The sequence below is a fragment of the Neolamprologus multifasciatus genome, chromosome 15 (genome assembly GCF_963576455.1).
Source record: "Neolamprologus multifasciatus chromosome 15, fNeoMul1.2, whole genome shotgun sequence".
NCBI lineage: Eukaryota > Metazoa > Chordata > Actinopteri > Cichliformes > Cichlidae > Neolamprologus > Neolamprologus multifasciatus.
The window spans coordinates 31,040,018-31,063,659 of record NC_140453.1 but is presented as its reverse complement, the minus strand read 5'-3'; the positions used below and the strand labels follow the sequence as shown (position 1 = coordinate 31,063,659).

At 39.5% G+C, this 23,642-nt stretch overlaps 1 protein-coding gene across 5 annotated transcripts in view; it reads right to left on the bottom strand.

The window, feature by feature from the left end:
- opa1 (OPA1 mitochondrial dynamin like GTPase) overlaps positions 1-22,248 on the bottom strand; it is a 39,576-nt gene extending 17,328 nt beyond the window's left edge. The window contains exons 1-29 of one of the 5 annotated variants that reach the window (XM_085132227.1): positions 22,038-22,248; positions 21,166-21,478; positions 20,967-21,063; positions 20,734-20,841; positions 19,685-19,738; positions 18,155-18,237; positions 16,372-16,515; positions 15,056-15,109; positions 13,867-13,971; positions 13,503-13,589; positions 13,018-13,131; positions 12,723-12,803; positions 12,540-12,614; positions 12,383-12,454; positions 12,053-12,152; positions 11,819-11,949; positions 11,336-11,408; positions 10,709-10,781; positions 10,506-10,621; positions 8,358-8,422; positions 8,095-8,171; positions 7,101-7,266; positions 5,969-6,121; positions 5,671-5,779; positions 5,305-5,384; positions 4,951-5,091; positions 4,731-4,847; positions 3,367-3,460; positions 2,631-2,741 (exon numbers count right to left, since the gene is read on the bottom strand). In XM_085132227.1, coding sequence (XP_084988353.1) covers positions 2,631-2,741; positions 3,367-3,460; positions 4,731-4,847; positions 4,951-5,091; positions 5,305-5,384; positions 5,671-5,779; positions 5,969-6,121; positions 7,101-7,266; positions 8,095-8,171; positions 8,358-8,422; positions 10,506-10,621; positions 10,709-10,781; positions 11,336-11,408; positions 11,819-11,949; positions 12,053-12,152; positions 12,383-12,454; positions 12,540-12,614; positions 12,723-12,803; positions 13,018-13,131; positions 13,503-13,589; positions 13,867-13,971; positions 15,056-15,109; positions 16,372-16,515; positions 18,155-18,237; positions 19,685-19,738; positions 20,734-20,841; positions 20,967-21,063; positions 21,166-21,478; positions 22,038-22,066 — 3,022 coding nt within the window. In that variant the 5' untranslated portion in view covers positions 22,067-22,248. Of the gene's footprint in view, positions 1-2,630; positions 2,742-3,366; positions 3,461-4,730; positions 4,848-4,950; positions 5,092-5,304; positions 5,385-5,670; positions 5,780-5,968; positions 6,122-7,100; positions 7,267-8,094; positions 8,172-8,357; positions 8,423-10,505; positions 10,622-10,708; positions 10,782-11,335; positions 11,409-11,818; positions 11,950-12,052; positions 12,153-12,382; positions 12,455-12,539; positions 12,615-12,722; positions 12,804-13,017; positions 13,132-13,502; positions 13,590-13,866; positions 13,972-15,055; positions 15,110-16,371; positions 16,516-18,154; positions 18,238-19,684; positions 19,739-20,733; positions 20,842-20,966; positions 21,064-21,165; positions 21,491-22,037 lie in introns of all 5 variants that reach the window. The other 4 variants (XM_085132226.1, XM_085132229.1, XM_085132228.1 and 1 more) reach the window with 4 other exon arrangements.
- Positions 22,249-23,642: the final 1,394 nt, after the last annotated feature.

Here is a 23,642-nt window from a genome sequence, read left to right as displayed (position 1 = left end):
TTATAGAATTTGCAAGGCCAGGCAGGTCTAGACATGGCTGACGTGTGTGGAATGGAGAGGGGGCTCTGTGACAGAAAAACCCTCAGCAAAAACCTTCGTGTGTGTTTCTGTCTTCTCCGAGTGCCTCTTAATGTAGCATGACTATGTCCGGATGCAGTGAAGTGTTTGCCTACTTAAATACTGTACATGTGGTCTGCTGTTGTTTACATGGAAGCCAATTACAAGCACAAATGTGTTTTTGACAATCAGAGCTTACATGCAACATATGAAAGTCAACAAAATCTAAAAGAAGTTGACAGGAGAATGATTCCTGCAAAAACTGACTTAAGGTTATTAATTTTCAACAGTTAAAAGCCTTCTTTAGTAAATTCACTTATCATTTATCACTCTAATGTGTGTATTTGAGGCACGTATTGTTCTTTAAACTCTGAGACCATGCAGGCATTTGCAGTGTTTTAACGCTGTGCTTTGACTTGGATTAAATGTGAGAAAATTACAACTTAAAGGCAAGTGTGTCTAAATTGTTGTGTACTTCTGTGGTGACAGGAACAGTCATTATGCATGTGCATGCTCGTGTGTGTGTGTGTGTCACAGATGCTTCTGAAATGGCAGCAAGCCATGTGTGCCACTTTGCAAACACAAACTTTGCTTAGCAAGCAGAGCTTCTCTGAATAAGACCAATGCTGGAGAAGACTCATTGCACCAGCTTTTAATTAGGAGCCTTCAAAAGGCTGACAGGTAAAAATGAGCAGATATATTGGTCCACCCCCAAGAAAAGTTTCCCAAAACTTACTTACAGAGCAGATACAGCACATGTGCACTGTGTCGCTGCAGGAATAGAGTCTATGTCTTATTTTGTAACTAACATCAGTACGAATTACTTTTGAGAATCAGTCATTTTATTTGCAAAAACATATTTGTGCTTAAGCAAGAGCAGTTTCCTCAAAATCACAGAAGGAAAGGAGGAGAAGGCTCAATCATTAATAATCAGTTCTTGCTAGAGTCCAAGTGAACACCAAATTTAAAGGAACTCCCAGAAGGCGTTGAAGAGATTATGTGCACAAGATTAAAAATCTCTTCTGGGGTTGTGTCAGGAAGGGCGTCCCACGTAAAACACAGCCAAATTAAACGGGCAGAGCTAGGCGCTGTGGTTACCCCCTATCAGATTGCTGAAAACAGCTGCTTCTTTTTTTAAATAAAAAGTATAAACTTAAATACACTTCTATTATTTAGCTAATGTCTTAATTTCTTTGTTTATTCAAGCTTAATGTGAGAGCATCTATTGTGCATGTTGTCATTTATATTAACCTACTGTTACTTGATGACGACTGATATAGATGAATTAACCTCAGAGATTTCTCCAACTTTAGTTTTAAAATGAGAAGCAGTTTTATTAAACTGAACTATTGCCTGAGCTCCTCTCCATCTCTCCTCCTCAAAGACTAAGCATCTCTTTTTATATCCAATCATGTATTTGAACCTATCACTGTTCTGAAATGTTCCACGAGATGCGTTTTTAAGAAACACAAAACTTTTCTGGTCTTTTCTGTTATTCTGTTTCCCCCGTTTCAACTTTTCATTGCTGTAAAAAATAAGCTTACATATAAGTAAATATTCCTTTAAATAATGTTCTTCTGCTTGAACAATTCATTTGTACGTCTTTGTACATTTTTCAAATAGAAACAGCTTTAAATGCTTTACAAATATTTTCTGTCTGCTTTTAACTACTTCTTAGAGAGCATCCTATTTTCTAAGAAACTGAAAACAGGCCTGTACTGTTAGCTTAACTTAAATGCAATAATACTGCCATACTGGACTAATCAATATAAATTCCTGAAGCACCACTGCCACCTACTGATGACTCTAGGATTTTATAGAATGGATCCACGTGCTTAATATAACGTAGTTGACCTGAGTGGTCAAAGTAAGATATGCATACAGTACGGTGCAAAGGTTTTAGGCAGGTGTGGAAAAAAAATGCTGTTTTAAAAAAAGAAGAAGAAAGGAACGTTTTCAGAAATATATATGATTGTTTATTGGGCCCAAACGTATTCTGCAGCAGGACAACGACCCCAAACATGCAGCCAAAGTCATTAAGAACTATCTTCAGCGTAAAGAAGAACGAGAAGTAGTGGAAGTGATGGTACGGCCCCCACAGAGCCCTGATCTCAACATCATCGAGTGTCTCTGGGATTACATGAAGACAGAAGAATGTGAGTAAGTGAGCTTCATCCACAGAAGATCTGTGGTTAGTTCTCCAAGATGTTTGGAACAACCTGCCAGCCGAGTTCCTTCAAAAACTGTGTGCAAGTGTATCAAGAAGAACTGATGCTGTCTTGAAGGCAAAGGGTCGCTACAGCAAATATTGATTTAGTTTAGATTTCTCTTTTGTTCATTCACTGCATTTTGTTGATCGATGAAAATAAATGATTAACACTCATTCTTTGTTTACAGCATTTTTTTTTCCTTACCTGGCTAAAACTTTTGCACATTACTGTATATAATATCTGATAGTGTTGAGTTAAGAACTGTGAAGTTTAATAGGAACAATCAGACTCAGCAGGTGTTTCTTTATAGCCTTTGTGTGTCTGCAGTGTATTTTCTGCTCTGCAAGTGTTTGTCTGTCTTACTGAGATCCTCAGCCAGCTGGACTCGGCGGCCAGTTATGAGTTGGGTCTTCTTTTCCATGTCTTCTCCAAAGTCATCCAACACTTCCTTCACGTTTTTCTCCAATCGGCGCACTGGCGAGCGCAGACACAGAGACACAAGAAACAATAATAATCAATGCCTGGCCCAACAACAATGAACTGCACTTTTCTGTCGATCTTTTGTTTTGATGAATCAAGTTATGAAAACACTTTATAATGATTAAAAAGACTCGGAGAAGGACTGTCACTCTCACATTTGTCTTTACTTTATAGATAATCTGGATAACTACTGGAACCTTGCTAAAGGATATAAAAATCACTAAGCCCAACAATGAAAGTGCAGAGACTACTTCAGTCAAACATTTCTAACCAACAGTGAAATGTGATCTCAGTATCAGCTTTGGGGATGGCGTGCAACTAGATTCACTGCACTGCATTTTTCACATGTTTCACACAAAGCACCACTGATGGAACAGCTTACTCCACCAGGAGGGAAAAAATCAAAAGGAGGAAGTAAAATTCCTGCCAATAACCTGTTGGTTTTACAAAAACAAGAAAAACAAACCCACAGAAATGACAACTACAAGGCTGAAATCATTAAAAATAGAAGGTTTGATATTCTATGGTTTTGACTTTATTCCATAAATAGCTACAACTGCTGTTATGGAAATAACATAGACCCCGACCTCCCCCACTCCACCCAGTCTACAGTACTCACCTTCAGTGTTGGTAAGTTGCTGTCGTAGAGTGTTGGCTGTTATAACCAGCATCCTCTGTATCCTCCAAAACAGCACCACATCATTGCACTCCAACTGCAGAAACAATCAGGGATATCAAATTTTTATTGGTTTTTTTAGGTTTTTATTTGGCCTGGGACAGACACAAATCAAGGGTGTGTACCTGCTAGGTCTTCAGCCTTCAGTACCAGAGATGGGCAGTAACGCGTTACTTGCGTTACAAGTTACTTTTAACGCGTTACTGTAATCCGATTACTTTTTTCAAGTAACGAGTAAAGTAAGGGATTACTATTGCAAAAACAGTAATTAGATTACCGTTACTTTCCCGTAGGAACGCTGCGTTACTGCGTTACTAAAACCGTGATTTTTTTGCGAGAATGTCTCATGACAGTGACATATGCGAGTGCTACGTTGGTGACAACAGCTGTGTGCAGATCAACAACGGACAATACATCGAGTGCAGAGAGAGTATGAGCGTGCAGCGTTTAAAGCGTGGAAGTACTGACCTTACTTTGAGTTTGATTCCATAAAAAGTGACAAAAACATTAGTGTCCGTTGTGCGTGGGAAGAAAACTTCTTTTTACAGCGAAAAAAACCCTAAACTTCCAAGCAAGCACCGAGTAGCTACGACGTAATGGGAAACTCACAGAGAAACTCGCGGATTCTTCCACTGACCGCTGCACACCTGCACCAGGGTAACCCTCCACCTACCCCACTCCTGCTTTACAGGTGAAAATAGAGCAACAGGACCGCTAGTCTTTGACTTTATTTATTTTCTGCTGTGTTTTACTTGCATCTATTTGAAAGACTGAGTGTAAACACACAAAAATATATATTTAATGTGCTGGAATGTGCAGAAAATAGGTTTAAATATTAAACAAATTTCTTCCAGTCAGAGAATGTTGCATATAATTAAATTTTTGCTTGATGCATAAAGTTAAAAGATTAAAACTAATAAAACTTTTTAAAAAGTTAAAGTTTTAAAAAGAGACTTTTCCATTTGATTACATTTTGTATGATGGATTATGTAGAAAAAGTAGAATTGGGCTGAAAGATCTATCACTTTATCACCTATTCAGGTTGTAAATCGTGTTTTTAAAAAGTAACTAAGTAACTAAGTAATTAATTACTTTTGAAAATAAGTAATCAGTAAAGTAACTGGATTACTTTTTTTGGAAGTAATCAGTAATTAGTTACTGATTACTTTTTTCAAGTAACTTGACCAACACTGTTCAGTACACAGGGTGCCCCAGAGTAAAGTTACATTTTTTCCAAACTAACCCTGACCTCAGGTGAAACTGCATAAATAAAAATAAATAAATAAAAGACAACTCTTTCTACTTACCTCAGAGTCAACAAAGTGTCTCTGGTAGTAGTAGAAACCCCTCTTGCAGAGGTTGCAGTGTGACAGTGCCTTCTGTAAGAAGTGTCGCCGATAAAGCTGATGCCACGTATCCTTGATCTGAGCAGGTGTGGAAATATTTCACCAGTTAACAGAGGCCAAACGTAATTGCCAGGTATTGCTGTTACAAAAGAAATGTTTGGAATAATCCGTTCCATCTCACCAGCATCGGGTCAACTTCTACACTCCGTGCCTCCAGGTTCTTCCGTACTGTGGTGACTTCATCATTAGCCAGGTAAGCCGTGTGCTCATCGTGCAGCTTCAGCAGGCGGTCCAGCTCATTTTTTGTTTCATTCCGAATATGCTGCAAGGTTTAGAAAAGCAAGTCTTCACTTCAAGGAGCATTTAAATGTAAAATATTACATATTTATATGCAAGCTCTACAGTGTGGATGGAATTAGACCATTGTGTAAGGTGATAGCCTTTATAGATCTTCCACTTCACAGCTTCAAAGCTCCTTATAAAAGCTACTGCACCATCACAACTATGACTTCTGAGGAAATCTTGCAATTCTGACCTGATCTGGTGTACGATTCTTCCAACTCAGCCACCTCTCCTTCCAGTCTGGGCCCACCATGTCTTTGATTACTGATTCAGCTGCAGGACGAGGGCAAAGAGCAAAACACAACAAAATTAAATCATACGTCAGACAAACAGCATGTCTCATTGTGGCAGCAAAAGCACTGCAAAAGCATGATCACCTAAAACCTGGTCAGGACAGGTGTGGCTGATGTCTGGGACAAAAGTAAGAACCTGAAACTGTGTTGATGTGATTCCAACTAAAAACCAAAACTAAAAAGAACCATAAAAGTCTACAAATGTTTTTGTGTGGTTAAGACTGCGAGGAGAGTTTTAACATATGATCCTATCATAGCCAACGTACTGTCCTTGAGGCGTGACTGCAGGGTTTCCTCCATGAACTGGATTGCTGCATCCCACTGGGGCTTGTCTGTGATGGAGCGGTCTTCGAGGGCATTGTGCTGAATCACCCTCTGACACAACCACACACAGAGGTAAGTAGCACAAAAAACACAGTCCACTTGTTAGCATCAGTGCTTCTTTGCATCACGACTACATTCTCTCTGCTGATGGCATCTCATCATGAAATTCTGTCTGCTCTGGGAGCTTCAATAAACAAGTGTGCACTTTCTGCTTGTGAGGGTGTTTTACTGTGTGTTTACCAGGCTGTCCAGGGCCCTCTCATTCCACTTATGCCTCTTGATACTCTCATCCTTCACAGCCTCCTTCAACTTGTCAAAAATGTCATCCTGGTCTTTGCCTTTGTATTCAGCCATGAAGCGGGCAAACTCCTCCTGCAGTGTCTCCCAGGCAACCTGACAGGGGCAAAGTATGCAAAATATAAGGAGGGAAAAGGGGCTATTAGAATAAAGCCACTGCTGGATTTAATTGTTTTTACAAGTTCTACAGTCTGTGTTAATCGAGTTAGAGTCAAGATACTCATAAAAAAAACAACACAGCAAAAAGAAAAGAAATACTAAACAATAGAATATGACAGTGAACTAGGGCTGTGCGAAATGACCAAAATCTCATATCCCGATATAAGACATCTATCGTCCGATAACGATATAAATCACAAAAATGTAACATTTTTTGTAAATTCTGTGAATCTCAGGCAGCTCGACTTGCGGGAAGTGTTTCCAGCTGGACGTCATGTAGCTGGAGTTGAGTTTTTTAACCGATGCATGAAACTATACATTTTTAGACATAAGTTGTAACGGCCGCTGTTTTCTTTGTGAGTATTTATTACACGGCGTGCTGCGGGGAAAAGCCTGTTCTAACGTTTGAGTCTACGGTTTATTTTTCAGCACCCGACGGCTCTTTTTTGCTTCTCATCCGTAAACACTCTGCATACTCTTTCACGTGATTCAATTTATTTTGAAAAGTCTCAACAGGATCTTGAGCTTTATTGTGAAAGGTTTACGTGGAAAATAAACAAGCGGACACGTGACGCGATGGATTTACCGTTGTTGTTGCTAACGACAACGCATAAATACAGGCGCTTGTCCGTCTGTAGTGTGGTTATATTAAATATAAGAGAAAGAGAGAACTTTAGGAAATTAATATAGCCACTACAGTGACCATCAAAACGATGAAAAAATATTGCTGTAAACAGTTTATTTTGCGACACCACGAAACAAACGTTTTTATATCGTCATCTGATATATATCGTTATATCGAACAGCCCTACAGTGAACTCACCAAAATGTAATAAAAAAATTCTTAAAATACCAACAATCATTTTAACTGAATGAATCATGATATGAGCTGACTAATAAAGCAAGTGTGCTTCACCTCCAGTGCTTTGTGCGGGAGCTGCTTGTCAGTCCACTGTTTGAGCTTGATGTCTACAGTGGTGTTAAAGGTACCAGAGTCCATTGTTTGGGCAGCAGGCAGGTAGATGTTCTCGATTACATGGGTGGAAACACGTTCCCACAGCTTTTTCTGTAGAATAGATTCCCTACAAGAAGGAAAAAAAAAACAAGTCAGTCCTGAAAGAGATGTGCGCCAACTTGTACCAAACTTTGTAGCTCAATAACTCTAACCCATGTTAAGATCTTGAAGATCTGGATTATCACTTTTAGTTACAGATAGAAGACAGACAAAAACACAAAAAGAGTGCTTTGGACCAAGGTGTCCAGCTGAGTGCAGTTAAGTCGTCAGCCGGAGCAGGAAAACAATGAGCAAAGAGGGACGCTCGACTGTAAACTCCCACATCTATACTATGACCCTGTTAAAAGCTAACAGCATCCACACTCTCCACAGCGACGCAGAACAAAACCCAGGATTCCCCCGAGTCCCAAATCCCGCTGAGACCAGGGAAGCGTTGCACTTATCTCATTTATCATAAACACACAGCCATATTTCATTAGGTCCCCTTTTGTTCCAGCTAGCACTCCTCACTGTCAATAAGAGCCATTTCCAATAATGCTGGCTGGCTGCTGGCTGGCTAACAGGGCCACCCCTGCTCCTGTCCATGGGCCATTCATCAGATTATTGATCAGAGAAAGCTGATGCCACGCACACAGGGGATGCCCACAACAGCATGCATAGATCTCATTTAAGCAAGGTTTTACTCATTGTGGTATTCACATACAGCTACATGCAGACAAAGATCTGCTTTTTAGCTCATGGCTGGTTAAGTACTAATGTACATTTTAACACTGCTTTTTCCCCATAACATGAAATATCATTCACCTCACAAACAACTAAAACTAACAAAGTCACTGAAATGATGGTGAGAACTAAAGAATAATAAATCACTGATGTTAGCTCAAGAGGAACTTACCAGTGTTGTGGAGTCACCTGACTCAAACTAATAACTTCATCCAAGATTTCATTTTTAGCCTTTTCAAACAGTTCATTCTGCAAAAAGATTAAATACTACATTAAAAACCTTTAGTGCAATTTTAACATATTAATAAACTTATTTCTTAAGGACTTTTTTTTAAAGACAAATGTAATTTATAAAATACCCATCACTAATGAGCACGCTTTCTTTTATAAAGAACTATGTGAGAGTTCAAAGAAATGACTGTTTGTGTTTCCTACCCTGTCCAGCTCTCTTAGACGAGGGTAGTTGTTCTTCCATTCTGTCTCCAGGTTGAATCGTGAAGCTGGTTAAAGCAGGGATCATGAAAAGGAATATTTAAATAAACATTTTCAACTTCAATATGAACGAATTTCAATCTTACGTGGTTTAAAATCACTGCACACCTGAATGACCCACAGGAAATAAACAAATAATCCTGATAAGAGATAAGAGAAAACTTCCATAACGACAGTAATGTAATTACTGGTTTAGTGATAAAACCTCTAAATAAAGAGCAACTACTGTTATCATCGATTACATCCACACAGTTCTAAAGAGGGACAGTCAGCATTCAGACTGGATGGATTTGGATCAGAGTTATTATATGAAAACTGTTTTGTACCTGATGAGGGTCACTTAGTCTGAGATTAGGGCTGCACGATTAATCGTTAGAAAATCGCGATCTCAATGCATACTTATGTGCGATCTCATTTCCAAATGACAACGATTAAAAAAAAAAAAAAGACGACGATTGTACGGCATTTTGATCCGGGACGTAATCTGCATGAAAACAAGCGCTCACTCTTCCTGCTCAACGAATGACAAGGGCGGAGCCTTATACCACGTGATACAGAAGCTGGCTGCTAAAATTAGCAGGGAAAAAACAACGGAGAGCACATCAGGGATGACGAGAAAGTGACAGGAGAAAATCCGTCCCGGTCAACCACCCAAACATCAATAACGGGAACCTTATACAGCGCTTCCCTATACACGTCGAACTCCCGCAGGTACAAAGAAATTACGGAGGCTATTACTTATCACCTGACCAAAGATATGGCTCCATCGACACTGTGCAAAACGAGGGATTTAGGAAAAAGATCAACACCCTAGACAAATGCTACACAGTGCCGTCCCGCAACTATTTTTCTATTGTTGCACTACCTGCTCTACACACGCAGTGTCGAGCAACGGTGGAGACGGAATTTCAAGCAGTACAACATTTTGCGGCTACGACAAAATGTGAGACATTTGTTGTTTTTATGTTTATTTATTGTTTTTATGTTCAGTCTCAACTGTTACGAAGTTGATGTGCAGTTAATAAGTGCAATAAATATTTATACTGGAAAAGAAAATCGTGAGAGAATCGTGATCTCAATTCTAAGCAAAAAAATCGTGATTCTCATTTTATGCAAAATCGTGCAGCCCTATCTGAGATGTTGTGATTTAATAAAATATTAGTAGGTGAGACAGTGTGCAGAGGTTCTAATTAATTTTTAAACAGTCTTACACATGAAACGTGACATAATAATTTTAATATAGACAGCAACATCATAAAGCTCCAACAGACATTAATCATCAAATTAGTGCTCATTCTTCTGTTTGGCTGAAACTTAACACTTAAATCTTTCTTTTTCACCATGGAGATTATGCTCCATCCATTGGCAGATCTCGATCATCATCAAGCAATGAGCCTATACAGACAGAGCCTGGCCTTTTCTCACATAGCATGATGTGACGGCAGCCTTCAGTCACCAGATGGTGTTTATTCTCTAATAACAGGGGATGAGGGCTTTGCACACTTACTCTCCCTAACTGGTCTCTGGGGAGGAGGGAAGATGGGGCCAATCACACAATCTTTATCAAAAGTCAGAGTTTTACCTCTCGCGTATGCACACAGAGACACACACTAGCACACTGAGCTTCTTGCCCCTTTCCACAGCTCCCTATCCACAGTGGAGATTAGGCTAATTGCTGGTTTGTGGAGATGTGGTGGCGCCAAGAATGGAGGATGGAAGCTGGCTGCATGTGATTTGATGGGATATGGATCGATGCTCAACACAATGGACCTATGGGATGTGAAGTCTCATGGCCATAAATCTCTTATGCTGTTAGCAATGAGCTTGAGACTGTCTAGACTAATTGTAGTCAAGACAGAGGGGGTGGAAAAGTATGGCAGAGTGGCTGAGGAAAGCCAATATACGGAGACTGAAAAGAGTAAGCTCAGCTACTCCTTTTACTGTTAATCCTAACATGCCTATTCACATTATTAACATGCACATCACTACAAACAGATCTGACCATATAAATGTTTCATTGCAAACAACCAATCTATATGAATCAATCGGTTCTTTAAAGGATAAAATTAAATGCTGAAGGTGCCGTCATACCTTTGAAAACATCAGCTTGTTGCTCTACAGACTCCCGCACCATCTTCCAGAAGCAGTCAGCGACGGCCAGACTCAAGTTCTTTGTAGTCACCTGGTGAGCTTTCAGCATGCCGTCCCTAGTTGTGCACACAAATTATTTCTCAACTCTGGAATTACTTATTTGATGAACTTTTAGAAGCTGCATATTAGATGGTATAACTTGCCTGAGTAACCTAGAGTTCTGAAAGAAGTCCTCTTCATAGTCTTTGATGGAGTCTATGCTTTCAGCACTGCTTCCTGGACACAAGCAATTAGCAATAAAAGGTATGAGCAAATAATTGTACATAAATTAGTGACTATTCTGTAATGCAACGCTGTGTGTTACATAATGTATTTCTATCAAATAGTGACCGAGTCTTTTATTTAGCCCAAAGGCAGACGGCCTTTATTTGAGAGCAGGCTTGTACTAAATGTAACCTTCATTTAGTAGAATACGTGTCGTGCTCATGTAGGAAGGCTTGCTGCTCTGCTCCAGTTCGCACTTTAAAAATTACTGCATTTGCATTACTGCATTTCTCTGAATGCATCACAGAAAACAATGACTTCCTTATGGCAAAGATGAATGAGACGCCTTGTGATTCCCTGCACATGAATGCTTTCAGCTTCCCTCACACAGGGAGGGTCATCTACCCGGCTACCTACTTCACCTGCTGTTTAGTTAAGCTAACGTGGAGATAAAACATTTTAAAACAAATTTCTCTATGGAAATGTGACATTATTGACCTAAAAGTCATCATTAAGGGACACAAAAATAAATGTAGCATGCTGGAGTTCACAGTAGTGGACGTCACCTTTTCCTGTTACAACAGCAAAGTAGCCCAGGGCTTTCATGGGAAACAGCTTGCCTTCCACTATTTGCTGAATCTGAAAAAGAAGATAGCAAAAAAACCCAAAAAACAAATATGACTGAAATTCTCCATCCTGTAGTGTGCACACTGTTTTCTGAAACCAGGTGCTGACTAGCCAAGAAAATCTGGTTAAACTGTAAGGATTTAGCGCCCTCTTGTGGTGTAGTTGCAAATTGCTCTAATCACACTGCAATAATTGCATGACGAATCAACATGATCACTTATAAGAAGTTATTTTAACACAATGAACAACAATGTCATGATAATGTTTTCTTTTAGGTGTCAAGAATCATTAGGTAGACCTGTATTTTTGTCACTACATTAAGAAATAAAATAAAATAAAGCTTTCGAAGCTGTTAATAGTATACTTTTTACCTATAAAGTAACTATTTTACAACATTTTCTTAGATGGCAAAGACTAGTTACTCTGCTTGGGCTGGCCAGGTTCTTCTCAGCCAGGTCCACTTTGGTCAGGACAAAGATGGTCCTCTTTCCCTGAGGGTCCATCTGGCTAACCAGGTCTGTTACAATGCTCCGCTCTGCATCCACACTGCCATCTGGACAACGAGCAAATGGTTAGTCCACGTAGAGATCACCTCTTCTCTCACTTAGATATGTGCTGGTTTTATTACTGTAAATGGAAACATATGCATATCTTACCCTGAATACAGAGGATGATTGCATTGGGGTTTTGCATGTAGGCCTTGCTGATGCTGAAGATGGTTTCCTTAGTGTCTGTTGCCATGCCCGCAGTCACCGTCTACAAGACATTAAATAACTTTTTAAGACTGCAATTTTTACAAAAAGTGAAATAGTGACTCCAACAGCAACTTTTACACTTTAAGAAAACAAATAAATTTAAAAAAATCAAAAATATATCTATTACATATTGGTAAATCAATATAAAGTAAATTATAGAAAAAACCCAAATGAAATCCTAATACAGCCAAAGGAATTTGAAACATTATTATACGCAGAATATAGACTTACACTGATTACACCCGGTAAGTCAACGAGTACCATCCTCTGGATGCCAGGCCCTTTAACGCTCAAGGATATTGTCTAACATACAGAACAGAAAACATCATTTCATGAAACACTGCAGAAAAAAAACTTTGTTTAATCTGAGTATTAGTATATGTACAACCTCAGAGCTGACTGTCTGTCCTTCCTTCACACTTTTCCTCATCCTCAGCTCAATCTCATGCCTGAGAGCAGCCAGCTGTGGGACACAGAAAGAAAGAGCACAATAAATACTTTAATTAATGAAACAACCAGCTTGAAGTTGTAGTTTCTATCAAATGGATGGATTGAAGACTGTGTCACTTACATCTTCCTCTTTGGTTAGGTCAAACTCTCGGCCACTGTCCTTGAACATGGCCACGTGGTGAGGGCCTTCACTTAATGTTACCTACACAACATATAAGAGTTTATGTATTTAAAAAAACGAGTCAATGTTGGTTTAATGTCCCAGAATGCTTGTGTGACAACACTCAAAAACATCTTTGTTGTTCCTTCTGTAAACCTGTTTATGATGACATTTTCTGACAAAATATTCAATTAAATAAGGGCCATATAACTATGAAATCTTTCACACACACGCGAACCACACTGGCCACACACACCTTGACGGGAGAGCGTGTCATCATCTCTCCTGAGCCCCTGGGAAATATCCTGGCTTGTGCTATCATCTCAAGCACGCTGGTCTTTCCAGCACTCTGATCGCCCACCACAACGACCTGAAGCACAAGTTTAGGAAGAGGGTGAGACCACACAAAGAGACCGGGAAAGGTAAACAGCTCAACCAAACAGCATTGGGATGATGGAAAATGAAACAGAAGGCCTTCTGTGATCCAGTAACAACAAATGCAAGTTTGGCAACATATTTACAAAGTTTAGATGCACGCTCAAAATCATCCACGTAAGGAAATCCCAAAAAGTTGATTCGTTGATTAACAGAACCTTTCGGGTATTTAGGAAGTTGTTTGTTGATGTTTATGAGTCAAGATATCAATTCTAACACACACACACACACACACACACACACGACACAAAAAATGTTGTTTCTTAAAAAACACACAGATGTTCAACAAATAAAGCTCATATGTACCCTGGGTAGGTGGTCCTGGGTGTTGTAGTTGGCATCATAGTCCGACAAGACATCCAGGACTTCAGAATACATGTCAATAAGGGATTTCTACACAAGGAGACAGAACAGTAATTAATTATCAGTCTTTGAGTAATTAGCTGTCACAACAAAGAAGAGCTGGAGAATAACTACATCTATGAAAGGCAACACTTTTTTTTATCATTAACAGATATTAATCATAATAAAATGTAACTGCCCAACACTCTGGGACCTATCTGGAAAATATTCCAGATATCTGCAATGCTCACATGTGAAAAAGCAATCCCAATTAAAGTAAAATCTAGACCAAGAGAATCTGTATGTGTTTAATATGTTCATAACCCACCTTCACTTTCCTTTGGTGAATGCCCTTGTCGTCTTTTTGCAGCACCACCTTCCTCAACTCTTTGTTTTCCTTCTCCAGTCTCTCGAGCATGCGCTGATATCTTAGCTAATGGACAAATAGCTTATAAAATATAAAACTGCAAAAATTATGTACAAAGCCAGATACAATATGTTACCAGGAAATGTACAGAGGATGTTTTTTGACAGAGAAGGGGACTATGAATTGAGGGGAAAATTAAATCTGAAGACTCTTAAAGCACGGACAAAGGTTAAAACCTTTTGTGTTACTATTAATGGGGTAAAACTGTGGAACAGTTTTACTGTGGACCTACAGCAATGTTCAAGCATTAGTCAGTTTATAAAGATGTTACGAAAACTGATTTTGGAAGAATATGAAACTGATAAAGTTGATCACCCATTATATATATTTGGGGTGGCTGTAGCTCAGGTGGTAGAGCAGGTCATCTACTGATCGGAAGGTTGGTGGTTCGATCCCTGGCTTCCCCAGTCTGCATGCCAAATATCCTTGGGCAAGATACTAACCCCAAATTGCTCTCCGATGCATCCATCGGAGTATGAATGTGTGTGTGAATGTTACCTTAGAAAGCACTTAGAAAAATGTGCTTGTGCGAATGGGTGTGAATGGGTGAATGTAAAAGTTGTGTACAGCGCTTTGAGTGCTCAGAAAGAGTAGAAAAGCGCTATATAAGAACCAGTCCATTTACCATTTACCATATATAACTATGCTAAATTGTATCTAAATTATATCTATCACTGTAGCTATGTTTATACATGTTCTCCTTGTTTATTGTGTGGGGTAAGTGATGATGGGAATTAGGTGAATAGTGGGATTCAATAGAATGTTGAGCATGGGGTAGGGATTAATAAGTATGTTATACTTCTTCCTACTCCATTTCAGACCTAATAATTGTCATTTCATGTCATTTAGACTCTGTTTTTTTTAAATTTATTTTATTTTTTGTTTTATCTGAGCACATACGTGTGTGTATTTACATATATATTTGTATTTGTAAATGCAAGTATGTGTACTTGTGTATATATTGTTTTTTTTTCTGTATATATGTCTGAAATAAATAAAGATACAATACAATACAGTGTCAAAACTAACAACCAGAAACATTTCAACATTTACATTTAAGCAAGGAGAATGTAAGTCACAGCTACTGTACCTGAGTGCGCAGCAGCTCTTCTTGGAGCTGGTCTATCTTTTCTTTGTCAGATGACTAAAGATCACAGAAGAGACAAAGAAAAAAAAACAAAACAACAACAAACGTTAATGCTTCCTTTCTCTTCTGAATACAAGAGCTAACCCCACGACTCTCACAGAACACCTTCAAACAACTGAACTCCCACCGGCATCATAAAGGCTCAATCCGTGCATTTTGTCTACAGAGAGAGTTGAAAGTCAAGTTAATGCAAGAGAGGAACACAAATTTCAGGCACATACTATCATTCTGGCATCGCTCAGCTTCAATCAACACACTATGATTCACAAACAGGCACAAATCACAGAGTGAACTTAATCACAAATTCACTGCCATTACAGCTTAATTTGAATGATTGGACAAACTGTATTTATTTTGTAGATTATATATATGCAACATGTTTGGAACAATGAGATGTGGGACAGGAAGCACAGCAGACATGGACAAATGATAGAAGAAGAAAAGGAATTTAAAGACGCGCCAAACTATTTCATTAAAAACTATTTCTATACTGCACAACAGGAGTAAGAAATGTTCTTCAACTTACATTCTTGCACTACATAGCAAAGATTTTTGAAAAGCTAAGAGATCGCTTCATTATTTTTAAGGAGCTCTTAAAGAGCTTAAGCGTGTTGATGAAGTAAATTGATAAAGAAAAGTTAGATCCACTCATGAGAGTAGCTCACACCATGCGGCAGGCTTCACTCCACTCCATGCAGCGCTTCTGCACAATAATGCAGTACTGCTGATGATTATCCAGCCACTTGCGTGGGAGAACGACGCTGGCTATAGTCACCATTTCTAGCAAACCCAGCTGTTGTGGTCCATGCAAGCCCTTTCAACAGCACACTGGCAACACAAACTCAAACTGCACAGTCAAAGAAGACGACTGCTTTTTAATACTGTAGAGGGTGGAATAAAATCTGCTGACAGGTCAATTTATGTGGACTACGAGTTTAACAAAAACAATTATATATACACCAACTTTACACCAGCTGAAAATCTTATGAGGTCACCGCTACAGTAACTGTTTAGTATACTCGTGTGTGGTTAGTTTCACACTTTTAATTGAGCCCATCAGCACCGCCGAGGTAAAGAGGCTTGAACCTTTCAGAGAGGAAACACTGATTTTCAACTGGGTGTGAAGTTACTCTAGTTTTTTTTTTAAGGTAGCGCTGGCTGACATCACTTAGTCCAACGATTTAAATCTGCGCTGTAGCTATAAAGCTTTAGGAGTCTCTTCTATGATAGAGCAGATCTAAGCGGGACTGGACCTTCACCTTGCGTGACTGTTGAGGGGGGCTGGGGTTCGGAGCAGGCTCTGACGGTTGGGGGCGTGCACTACTGGCTGCAGCGGCCCGTCGGACCTCCTCCTCGTGCCGCTGGATCTGCTGCTGAATAAGAATGAGCTCGCCAAGCAGACCCTGCTGAGGTATGTCATAGTGAGAAAAAGGCAGGAGGCGCAACAAAAACATCTGCAGGCCACGGGGCAGGCCAGCATTACAGGCCACTGCAGTAACCCAACACAGGGCTACAGCAGAGGGCGTCTGTCTTTGTCTCTGGGATTGATTTTGTTTCTGAGTCAAAATTAAACTGTATTAATTAACGGTTGTCATTAAAATGAATCACAGTCTTTGGCTGTGTTAATCTTGCCACCATCATCAGTGTAACCGAGCAAAGTCAGCCTCTCCTAAATCCAAAACACAGAGATGCTGAACTTTGTCCGACTGAAGGCAGAAGAGGCGACTAATACGACAACCAGTGCCTCTCAGCGAGTGGCAGCAACTGTGATACTGTTGCGTTTGCTCATTTTTATGCACCACTGAGGATTTTTGGCTATCTGCTCATCATGAGTGGGACAACACTTTGCCTGAAGTTCATCATTCCTCAATAACACAACTTCTGTAAAACAAGTTTCAAGTTTTGACCAAAATGTTTAGATGTGCTGCAAAACAACGTTAAATGGACCTGAAAACAACTGGTCGGAAGTTGATGATTAACCAAGCGAAGCAGGCACTGAGATATCGGTCAGGGTGAAGCACAAAGCATACTAAAAAGCAGGAAAAATAGTTCAAGAGTCCCCACCATGACGTATGTCAAATTGTGTGCATCTTTTGGCTTTTTCACTCTGTGAAATGTGCAAATAATATAATAAAAACTGGTGTTTTGTTCATGTTGGAGACCATGATCATAGAAAAAAAAAGAGAATAGGAAGGTTTTGTTTTTTAAAAGCACCTCCTAATACTCCAAGTCTCTGTCACTTTCCTTTAAACTTTCGAGACTGTTAAACAAGCACACTTATACACAATCACACACGTACACACATATACACCACACATACGCACGCAGACACAAACAAGGTAAAAACAGATAAATAAATAATAGGACATGGATGAAACATAGAAAACAAAACAAACATACATAGAAAATACAAAACATACAAAACAGCACAAGGACAACAGAAATGAAATAACTGTAAATAAGGAAACAAAGTTAAAAGAAGCAACTACCCACCGACGTGAGACAACAGTCAATAAACTTCTCACATGTTCAGCAGTGTGTGTAAGAACTTGCAGTTACCACTTTGATTTGGTGCTGTACAGTTTGCAGGTACAGGTTTAAAACTTTGAAGATCAAACTACTCTGCACTTACACACAGCTTTTCGGCAATTTACCATCTTTAATTAACACTGTTCTTGTACAAATTTTGTTCTCACTATTACACCTTTATATATCTGTGTACTTGGCTGGTAAGATTGTGTTTAACTCACATTTCACATTCAGAAGAACTCACTGAATCAAAACGAACCCCAAGTAGTACACTGCTAAAGACTATGGGCCTCAATCGCTGCCAGGTCTTCAAAGCACATTACATTTAAAAATGTAATTTTTTTTTGAGTAATACAAACTAACATTTAAGTTTCTTGGGGGGCATTTTGATTTAAATGATCATAGTTCTTTTCCTTGAAGCGAAAAGTAGCAGACAGGAGCTGAGCGAGACCGAGCTGTGTCAGAGTAAAGAGAAGAAAAACTAGGAAGTGTGAGCAGATTCTATCTACTTGCCTTTTTGTACTGCTTATCACCAGCTTCATGTGCGACTGCAGCAGAGGAATCTGTGGCCTTTAGTGGAGGATCACCTGAAGTTTCTATCAGAGGAGACATAACAACCCAGGATAAGATTACTAATGCAAATACATAAATATTATTACATGCAGCTCAAACTAGGACAGTTGTGACTATGGCTAAAAGCCCCGATAGAAAAATAGAAGAGCAGAATGACTAAAATTCAAATGTCTGGAAAATGTAGCACTACATGAGTTTTTCAAGCTATTCAGGAACGTATAACAGTCTGATAATCATCAGAAAATTTAGCACAGCTAGGACGAGATGTTGAAGCACTGAAATACAGTAAATGGTTCCATCTGTTTGACGCTGACGTCTTTGACTCTGATTAACTTCCATACCTTGTTAGAAACAGTTTTAGATGGACAAAAAGCAATTTAAGAATTGACTTCTTTAAAATCTTTACATTTAATTTTCTAATATTCCTTTGGCACCTAATCAAAACTGGTGAAATTAAGTTTGCAAGACATGTTATGACGATGCACAAGGAAAACTCTACTAAGCAACAGAATGAACATGTACAGAGAAACATGTAGTAGCATTGGGAATAAGTATTTTGATTATATCAATGGACAAATATTTTTCCTGAAGCCATTACAGGTACATTAAGAGTTAATAGTGCGTGAGTAAGAGCCAGAGACACTCCCTGCTGTTATTATGACTCCTTGCAAAGGTGTGGTCACATCTGTGTGGGAATCCCTTCAGGTAAATATTTCACATATTTTTGTGCAATGAACTACCTTTATTAATCTTAACCCATTTAAGGGTTACATTATTGTTATTTAATTAATTTCAGCTAATTGTTTGGATTGATTATTGGAATTCATTTACATCTTATTCAGCTTTGTGTTCATTTTCCAACCATTTGAATAACAATATGTTTGAGCAAAACGAACCTGCCCCAACGATTAGTGATGAAAGAATGACAGAAGCAAAAAACCCAGGTGAGAAAAAAGGGTGGAAGTCAAAGGAGGCAAAGAATACACAACACAGTAGGACAAAGCACAGCCAAGGACAGTCCGGTTTAAAGGAAGGAAAACGGAAAAGGGGAGATACTACAGGTAAAAACAATGATCTGCATTTATGAGCTCTCCAGACCCTTTCTGTAGCTTTTTCTTAAAAAAATAAATAAATAAATTGTGCTCTAAATTAACTATGGAAAGGTAAACTTCAAGGTTTCTATGAATTTGGGGTGACTTCAAGATGCAGTAGAGAAATCTTGTACCAATTCAAGCAAAGCTTAGTCCAAGATTAGACCTTTTAACCCTCGTAGTTACACTTACTGAACTCGGTAAATAGTCTGAACAATGACAGCAGCATTTAACTGCATATCCCAGGAAGATGCTCTGCTACCGCCTTCAGAGCCAAAATCATGGCCACCATGCCAGTGCTGTGGCGAGACAATTGTCAGATAGCCACAGAAAGAAAAGAGGGGAGTGGGCAGCACTACTGAGAGCTGGGTTTACACACCTAACAACAGATGCAGACCAGAAGCTCCTTTGACTTCACTACCCAAACTCACACCTGTGAAGAACGTGGAGGACAACAGGAGGGTAGGGGGGAGGAGAAAGGAAGAACAACACAAGATAAAAATCATAAAAGACAGAAGCAAAGGGATGATGGTCAAAGCAAGGACACAGCTAGCTAGATGATGTATATTAATACAAAGATACTGCTGTGCCAGAGCTTTAAGTGACCTAGCTAATTAATAGGAAACTGTTCAAATTGATAAGAACGCCCTCAAATGGGCGTCATCTTGAAAAAAGCCATAAATGTTACATTTCTCATTAGTGGCTTTTCATTATGTTCATTATTATAACCGATCCTTCATAATTTGTAGGCAGAATATAATATTTAGTATTTATTTAAACGTTAATGCTGATGTACGATGACACAAAACATGATCAAATCCTCATCCACTCAAAATGCCTCCTACACAATACTCAGTGAGGCTCATTAGTACAAATCTAAGCGTTCATGTTCCCAGGAACAAACTTGTACTGTAGTGAAATTCCTTATCACAGGAAACGCCGCAGTTTACACAATCAGTTTGTACAGATAATGGTTTTAAATGAAAGTCATGAAATAACAGACATGTATACATTTATAGCGGTATAATACCACACATAAATGCTGCACATGGACCCATCTAAATGGTGACACCATGAAACCAAAGTCAGCAATAAAACAAAAATCGCAATTACTGGAGGGTTCAGTTAATCAGGAATCATTTAATAACCACAACCAGAGGTAGAAAGGGTGTAGCAGAAAAATCAGCAAGTAACAGGATACAGGAGTCTACTTGCTCATTCTGCTCAGGTCCCTTAGAGGTCGGAGAGACCAAAAATGCAACCCTTGGAGTATGTTACAGGTAAGAAGGTAGAAGAGGAAAGCAGGCTTGCTTCAGTGAAGCTACTGTAACCTTCATTCTAAATCCTGACACTCAGATGTCTGCACATGCTATTTCTTACAATAATATGTAATTGCATTAAGTGAATGCTGATGCTTTGTTTACTCACCAGAGGTGAGGAGGCTTTTGAGGAACGTGAAGTTCTCCCCAATTTTGTCAAAGTCGGGTAGTAGTTTGGCTATTTCTTCCATCTCTGGTAGAGCTTTGGCCAGTTTATCTGCAGGTGAAAATGGATAAGACAGTCAGGTGGAAAAGACACAGAGCTGCAGCTCATAATACAGCTGGTGGAAAACAATGTGAGGGATTTAATCATTGTTGTTTGTAAAAAAAAAAAAAAATTACCAAGATCTATTTGTTCGCTCAGTTCCCAAACAAAATCAGGAATCACCCAGTTGTATTCGCTAAAATCAGGCAGCATATCCTTCCACTCATCATAGGTCTGGCAGAAAACATAAACAAAACAAAAAAACATCACCGCTTCAGTATGTTTAAGTTTTCCTGCATCTCACATGACCAGCAAAACACAACACTCCACACTGACCTTCTTAGCTGTATACCCTCCTCCCACTGCACTCCCCAGCAGAATATATCTGAGCTTCAGCAACCGAGAAGCAAGGCGAGCCACCCAGAAGTTGCGCTGCTGCTGGTACCCGTGGCCCCCAGAGCCCGGGGGAGGCTTCGGCGGCCGCATGGGCAACCGAGACATGGAGGTGAAATAGCGGGCTGCTGTGCGATGAGGAGGGCGCTGAGGGTTGCCGTTTCCAGAGTAACGGTGATGGATAGCACGGGAGAGAGGGTGCAGCTTCTGCAAGGGTATCCGAAATCTCACCCCCATGTTGTTGGCCACCAGGTTCCTGCAGGCCACGCTGAGATGTCAGAGGTGTGGATGAAAAAAAATAAAGACACCTCATTTCCACAGAACAGTTACAAAAGCAGTCATTTTTGTTCAAGGTAGCCCCAATAGACTCCAGAAACACGCAGGAAAGCAGATGGCACACATTTTCAGGTTTGACATTGAACGTTATAAACAACCCAGTTTATTGCAATAAATCACTTAACTAAGTGTACAGATACGGTTAACAGGGGTCTGTCAATCTATCGTTTTTGTTTTTAAATAATGCAGCTGCTGTACACACTCAGCGACCGAGCTAGACTTTTAGCCGGTTTATGCTAGGGTAACGTTTATGCTGCAGTAGCACCGGCAACATAAACCAAACGCACTACACATGTAGACAGCCGTGATAACTCCTATAATATGTGTCCTTTATCTTTCTTACTATGACATGGGGCTGCTGTCAGCTACACAGAACCAGCTCGGCCGTCCTGAGCTGTCAGAGGAAGCAGCTTCATATGTGCTCTCCTCACACCGTAGCTAATCCTGGCTTCTGTTACCTTCATTATATGCAAACTCACCAGGCAGCTCTGCTCCCGACACGCAGCATGATGCTGTTAAAGCAGCTTCACGGAGATGTCGTTCAGATTCACTATTTAGGTACAGTTTAATTCATCTTCCCAAACAACACACATTTGCTTGCCCGTTGTGGCGGCTAACTAGCTAACAAGGACACAATCGGAATGACAGTCCACTTCCGGTGAGCGGTTCCACCGCTAAAAGAGCACTGACAAAATAAACGATGTAGTGAATTGGTTCCTATACGTACCTCTGCTATAATATCTCTTTTCAAATGACACCCTCGTCGTCTGTGTCGGGGTTTTTAGGGATAACCATAACAATGTGCATACATATGTTTGGAAATAAAGCTGCCATTATTTCTTCTTTTTATACTGTGTTTTCTCGATTTTTAAACGTTTCTATAGTTCAATATAATTCAATGTTATTTATGTAATGTCAATTGACAACAACAGGTGCCTCGGAGGCTACTAGAGCATGCACCTATAGTATAAGTTTGACCATCCTAGATGACTTCCTTCTTTAGTCATTACTAGTGATGGGCAGATGAAGCTTGAATATTTAGTTTTTTCCTGAAAATTATCATCAACTTGTATAAAGATAAATAGAAGCTGTTCTGTCTTATTCACCTGACAAAAACATTTTTGATTTTTGAAGCTCTGAAGCTTTTCATCCAATTAGTTCACCCCAGCGCAAAGCTTCTTGAAGCTTCATTTGCTCTAGTAGGACACCTACTGGACGTAAAAATATTAGCTGGCATGAATTTGAAGAGTTTGGCCTTTTGCACACAGCCTGTAAATGTCAACAACAAAAGGAGTGTGTAAAACATCTATAGTGTAGTGATGGCAGTATACTTTCTATATTTATACTGGCAGTATGGAAAATGATCATTTGGAAATGCTTAAAATGGAAATGATCATTTACTGTGAGGTGAGGTGTGGTTGGGGTGTGGACAGTGGTTGTGCTTTTGTAACGTTGAGGTGTGGACAGCTACACACTGAGGCTTTGAGCCTCAGTCCTGCCCACATTTTATTCTGTAAAAACTAAATTTTCACTGCTTTTATGACCTTTTTAGTGGGGAGAACATAGCTAGGATTTAATGATTTAACAAATCTTTTAAATTCTTTGTCCTCCACAATGCTAAATGGCTGGGAGTCCTCAATCACCATGCTAACCAGGTCTTCATCTATTTGAGATTGTTCTCCTGAGGAAAGACAACAAAAACAAAGCACAAATATAAATATCACACACGTAACTTATTGCATTGTATGATATTGTTATATCATTTAGTAACATTACAGCATGCTATATTATCATGGCATTTGATGGCTCACCTGGTCTTGCTCCACAATCGGTGTTAATCTTATTCTCATGCAAAGCTCTGTAGTGCCTAAGCATGGATGAGGTCTTGTTGTTATGTCCCAGCTCCCTGGCACATAGCAAACACTTCACCTTGTACAAAAGTAAAGACAGCTTAACATAAATTGTATTGCACCATCAGTATTATGAAAATACATCTTCTGTAGAAATTTACATACCTTGTTGGGAGGAATAAAATCACAATGTTCCCACACAGGGGAGGACATCCTCCTCTTCTTAGCTGGCTC